Source organism: Lytechinus variegatus, chromosome 1, assembly GCF_018143015.1.
Source record: "Lytechinus variegatus isolate NC3 chromosome 1, Lvar_3.0, whole genome shotgun sequence".
Lineage (NCBI taxonomy): Eukaryota > Metazoa > Echinodermata > Echinoidea > Temnopleuroida > Toxopneustidae > Lytechinus > Lytechinus variegatus.
In genome coordinates, this window is record NC_054740.1 from 67,454,250 (window position 1) to 67,460,755 (window position 6,506).

The window sequence follows — 6,506 nt, forward strand, 5'->3', positions numbered from 1 at the left end:
CAATATATTTTATGCTGATAATATGACTTTTTTTATATTTTGATCATCATTAAAATAAGAAATCTTGAACAAGCTTCATGAAAAATAAAAATGGCAGCCTCCATGGTGCAGTATGTTGTTGTAAGAGGCGATCTTTTACATGCCTTGAAATGGCCAACAGGTGCTGTCATAGCACAGGTAATTTCGATGAGATAACTCTACACTCCGGAATACTATTTGATTGATTTATTGAAGATTTTGTTTGAGAAGTAGATCATTTCCTGTAAGACTTCCTTTATTTTTGAGGTGAGGCTGGTCCCACGTGTTTAAATTCGTGTCACGAAAATAGGAGTCACGAAAATAGGAGAAACGCACTTGTTCACTGCTACCACCCTGCCTGTGGGGAATCTACAGGTAGGACTATGGTATGCCAATGTTGTCCAGACCACACACTTTAAAAAGTCATTAAAACATCACTTTTGTGACCAAAATTACTAATTTCCGTACAGTTGCAATTTATGTTTTAATTAGTAACTTGGGAATAATTTTTGTATTCACCAGAGCCCTCAAAAACTTGAATTTTGGGCATATTTTAGTGTACGCCCTCTATTGGTGGAAATTAATATGGCAAGAAAATTTTCATTTTTTGATCTCTATTTTTAATTAAGAAAAAAATGATTTAGAGTATCAAATTTAAATAAAGAGCCAAGTTGTATGAATAGGTGTAATGGAAACTCTCAGTGTAAAAAAAAAAAATCAATCATTTGCCCCAAACAAAAAGAGAAAATTAGCCAAACATTGCCACCCTTATTTTGCCACACATGGAGATATAACTGAGAACAAGGTTATATCATAACCTTGTTCATTGAATGAGTGGAGAAACGAAATAATGGATCTCGTCTAGCATCTCAACCTCATCTTACTTTACTAGACCGCATCAAGGGGCAATTTTTGAAGGAATATTTATATTGGGTTAGGTTAATGTCTCCCAGCTTTCCCTAGCCTAGACAGCTGGCAGCCGTCTGTTTCGAGGAGTTTTCTAACATTTTAAAAAAATTTCTCCTCGTACAAAGACGGCTCGCTATCGTGCAGCCACCATTAGGGGACTTGCAATGCAAAATCCCCCCGTCGGGGCTTTTCAATTTTTGTCTTTAATGAATAAAAATTTTGAAAACTAACGTGACCAAAATGCAAATTTATATTCCCTCTTGGCATTAATTGCCAAAAAACAGAGAAAAATGAAGTTAAAAGGAACAAAAACAGTGACTTACCTCGGCTGTCGCACAAATTCACTTCCCCGTTTTATCCGATCTTAAGTACATAAACATATGGCCATTGAGTCCCCTGTACAGATCGCGCTAGAACTTCGGTCTCTGTATTTGGTGAGTGAAGCCAACGAAGTTCAGCTGAACAACCAACAAAACAGAGACCGAAGCTTTTGGTCTATCCCTAGCCATGCCCAGCCAAATGAAGTCGACCATGTCCAATCTTGATATTCAATTCATTACAATGATCTAGACTAAAAAACTACTGCTACTAGTAGTAGTAGTACAAGGGTGCACGATAGTACTGATACTGATAGTTGATACTTTGTATTTTAGTTAACTGAGGGTTGATTTTGATATTGATTGTCATTGTGAACTGAACATAGATTTACCTGTAACATAGTAATTGTAAACAATTTTAGCTGCACTTACATAGGACCAAGATTTTTATACCTGATTTTCACAAAACCTTTGTTGAAATTCCACAAAATTACAAGAATAGTAATTGCCCGAATTACCCAAGCATTTTAAAATGATCATCTCTCAAGTCTTCCACATTATAGAATCTATTCCTCCTTTTGCTGCTTGTCTTTTTAGACGGTGTAGTTTGGTCTCTTCTCCCAACCCTCAAAATCTTTACTTTCATAACTTAATTATTTGTTAAATACTTCAGTATTTTGATGAGCTTTATGATTTCATTTCAATTTAGGTCTACTTATAGGATTTGAAAAGTCCAAAACTTCCCAGATTTTCAACTTATGTTTCTCATTTGAATATAGGCATGCCATGCTTGTACTGCTGTGATACATCTTTTCAAGGAGGATGAAAATGTAATGAAATACACATCGGATCTGGACAACATGCACAAAGTTGTTCTTGAGGTGAGTTGTTTTGGGTTTCCTCTGATCATTGGTGCCCACAATCAAATTACTGATTACAGTGGCAGTTGTAATACTGTTCATAGTTAAAGTATGTGAGGATGTGTCAATGAATGGGCACAAGTTCCATTTTAAACAAGAAAAAGAGCGACAAAAGTAATGAAATACTACACAGTTAAAAAATACATGTTGCAACATTTCTGCATACTTACTTGGTTGATCACAATTCACTATTGAATTTAATACTTTCCTTGATTTTTGGCCTCTTTGCATCTCTTTAAATCATTGATCTTGAGTAAAGATGAGACTTTATTTTTTTTACAAGCGTTGGGATGTAGTACACTTCAAGTTTCAATGAGAAATTTGATAAAAATGAATGAGAAAGATTATTCAGAGATGAAATGGTGCTGATAAGCAAAAAGGTTTTCATGTTTGAAAACACTTCTCCATCCATCTGCTGGAGAGAAAGCTGCTTCCACCCTCCAAATAGGCTAATTAAACTGAAAGTTTGTAATGTTGAATATTTCCCATAAAATCAGAGATTGATTATGAGGACGCTCCGAACTTTAGTTAGCCTGACTTTAGGTGTGTGTTTTTAGCCTTAACATGATTATCCCAATCCCTCCAAATGTTAATCCACAATGTTGTGGGGAATTGACCCAATTATTAATTTTTTATCCTTATTGGTCAAGTACTGTGTTTTCTTTTCTTCCAGGCAAAGAATGAAGCAGATGTCAGAACACTATCAGAGAAATTAAAAGAGAATAACATTGATCATAAACTGTGGATTGAACAACCTGAGGATTATGCCACCTGTCTAGCAGTGAAACCCTATCCAAAAGAGGAGGTCCAGAAGTTCTTCAAGAAATTCAAACTCTTTAAATGATATTAATTGGCTCAAGTTTTTTTGAAGAGCTGGAAAAGGACCTTGTCTTTTCATTTAAACTGATGGCAGAGGAGGGACTGTTTGCAACATGTGAGGGATGTCATGCCTACTTGATCAATTCCAGTATCATGAACTAACATTAATTAAAACCACCTTTCTTGCTTTTCCTGTTTCAAGTGGGTTTACTTATTAGCATCATGATCATAGTTTACAGACAAGTTTTCTCCTAAAAAATCATTAATTATTCCTAAGCTCTAATCTCAGGATTATCGCGTCAATACCAAATCAGAAAAGTAATAGTCTCATCCCACATGGTCTAATCCTATTTGTTACGTAATGGAAGTCATCAGCAAAAATCATGTATATGGACATGGGTATTTTAATATTGGTTCCTGCCTACTTTGAATCTATTGGAACCACAAACAACTGTTAACAAATAGCAAATTGAATTCACCTAGGTGATGATCAGATTTATCTGTTCTCTAAAAAGTGATAATTTTTTTTTATCAATATGTAAGGGTCAGATATGGTATACAGCTTACACAAGCTTGAAATGAACCTTTATCATTACAAGTCAGAATCTTCATGGCTGTACGCAGCGGGGGTGGGGGCAGTTGCCCCCCTAAATTTTGAAAACTTATATTTTTTTACTGAAAAATTTCACAAATTCACCAAAAGTATGCATAAAACCCTTCAATCTCACCTTACAACATGTAAAAGCACCCTGATGACAAGCTCAATTGCTTCGTTTCATCTTTTTTATTTTTCTTATTGAAGAAGTTAACACATCCTGTCCCCCCAGCCAAAAATAAATTCTGCGTATGTACATGTGAATCTCTGTCCATTTTGCTATGTAGCTTTCAAGTTACGGGCCATAATGAAAGGATCAAACTCTTTTAAAGCTCCTCTCCCATGTTCTTAATAGTACCTCATGTGGCTTTCACACATTCTCACTCTTATTTCTAAGGGTTTTCTGTATCAAACCACATCAAATTGTACATCATTTAAAGCTCAGAATTTACTATTTTCAACACGGTAAAAAACAAATGATGGCTAAAATTATTGGTTATGTTGTGGAATGTCACAATTTGTTCACCTCAGATTCAATTTATTTTGTCATTCTCTAATTGCTCAACCGCTCATTTTGAATATTTGTCTTATTTGCGGTAGCATTTATTTTAATCTATTTTGTATATACCAAATTTACATATAAACATGTGCATGCATTTAGCCAGTTGAATGAATTTGAATTGATGTTGAATCATGTATGTACGTGATTTATAATTACTATACTGTACAAAAGAATGGTTAAGCAATAAATAATAAGAATCATTCAAAAGTGAACACAAATTGAATTGAAATACATTTTATTGACCATCAATTGAAACTACATTTTCTCATATAAATATGGAAATATTTTCAGTTTGTCATAATACAGAGACAAGGCATATGGGAACAGCACAAATCTAAGCCAAAGAAACCTTTCCTAAAACACCAACAACAGAGACAAGACTAGATGGAAATCTGACTTGATCTGATTGAATGAGCAAATCAGGACCCTGTAACACGAAGCTTAGCGATGGATCGTGGGGCAGGCTTTTAAGATTGATTATACACAATCAATGAAATCCATTGTTGAAATCTGCCCCAAGATCAATTACTAAACTTAGTTACAGGGCCCAAGGTGAGCATTATTAAAACAATCTTCAGAATAGCTTGTTTGTGTCAAGCAAGCAAGCATTTAGTCTTATCTCCAGGATTCACGATGCAGTACTACAATTAAGGCTGGCCTTGTACAAGTGAGAAAAATAACATCATAAAATCAAATAAAAACAAATCTATGTAATATAAATTACCAAGCTTTACTACAAATTGTTCTGATTACGTAATGATGTCTGGGTGGCAGCTCACATTTGCCTCTAAGTTTCCACCAAATTTCTATTTAAAGCTACAAAAACACAAAAGAATACCCATTCAATTTGTAAAATGATGTAAAATTATGCAATTCATGGGGGGGGATTGTGACAGCAGTATTTGGTATTAAATCCCGTAAATGCATTATTTAAAACAATATACAATCAGAATCAGTTTCAGCTATTGAAACTTGAAAGGGAATAAATTGCTGAGAATTTTGTTCATGAAGCCAAAGTACTACTACTTTTTTTGCAAAAAGGTCACAAAAATCATCAAATACTGAATATGTTATATATATATACCGGTATATGGGGCAGAGATTATTACTGAGAGTTTGCTTTGAGCTAAAAATTCACATTAGTGTAATTTCATGATTTCATTGTGTTCTCCTTCAGTTCATAGGGGTTATATCAAGAAAAGTTTTTCAAAAATTCAGATGCAAGTTTCATAGTTTCTTGAAAATATGGTTCTCGTGCACTGCAAAATATATAACATACAGTAAAGACCAGATTATTGAAAGTTGTACATGTGTTTCTTGAATCTTGGTGACTGCATAAGTTACTTGCAGTTATGAAGGGCAAGCTTTCAAACTGGTCAATTCATTATAAAATGATTTGGAAACTTTATGTAATTTTCATCACTCTTATTCTAAACCAAGAAGAAAAATAAAAAGGGTTTCATCCTTAATACATTGAATTCCTTCACATACAAATACATATTTTTTTTACTATTCATCAAAATACAATCATAATTGCATAAACAATGATTGCGTGAATCGGTGTTTAATTTCCATTCATTTCATCCCAAACAAATGAAAAGTGCTAAACTTTGGCAATACTCAAAATTCATTAGAGATTTTTAAATCAAATATTACATTGTTTAATTGTAACAAAAATCATAATAGCTTGTGTTCTACCTGAAGTCTCATGTTAAACAGCATACATGTACATTTAAGTTGTTGCTAGGTCATGTTGCCATTTCAATAAGCCTGTAAGGCCTGCAGGTTATGAAATGGAATCACTTGCAACAGTTCATGTCCATGCAATTACATGTGCAATATGACAATGATCTATGGATCGAAATACAGGCATTGCTAGTCTGCAAGTTGTGTTTCAACTAAAGCACAATATTGCACTTAAATCAAACAATTAAAATTCAGAAAAATTCCAAGGTAATATCAGATGAGTTTAAGAGTTTATATTAAAAGCCTGTCGAGCTTTTGTATAGGGTCGATAATGGAAATGATACTTGAGAGTCATTGAACGTTCCAATCTTAAATATGTGAAGAGGCCATAATTTTTTTCTTCCAACTTCTGATTGTTTGATTTCAAATATCTGGTACCCTCTCTTGGTAATTATTTTATTTATTTGTTAAAATGGCCCTTATTGATCAGATATCAGAAAGCTAAAGGCAAGGATTATACCTAACTAGTGGAACACTCTGGCAGTCTTGCCTACATTACACGGTTTAATATAGCAGCAGTGCTGACTTTGAAAACTACTGAACAATTATTCCCCCAAAACACCATTCATATGATAGTAGAATACTAAGATCATTGACCTTACATGTACATGACCTTTGAC

General features: G+C 33.9%; 1 protein-coding gene across 1 annotated transcript; it reads left to right on the forward strand.

The window, feature by feature from the left end:
- Positions 1-22: 22 nt before the first annotated feature.
- Positions 23-5,748, forward strand: LOC121420543 (putative peptidyl-tRNA hydrolase PTRHD1). The gene is made up of 3 exons (XM_041615215.1): positions 23-177; positions 2,024-2,125; positions 2,838-5,748. Exons 1-3 carry the CDS (start codon positions 91-93, stop codon positions 3,006-3,008), a joined length of 360 nt encoding a protein of 119 aa, XP_041471149.1. The 5' UTR covers positions 23-90; the 3' UTR covers positions 3,009-5,748.
- Positions 5,749-6,506: the final 758 nt, after the last annotated feature.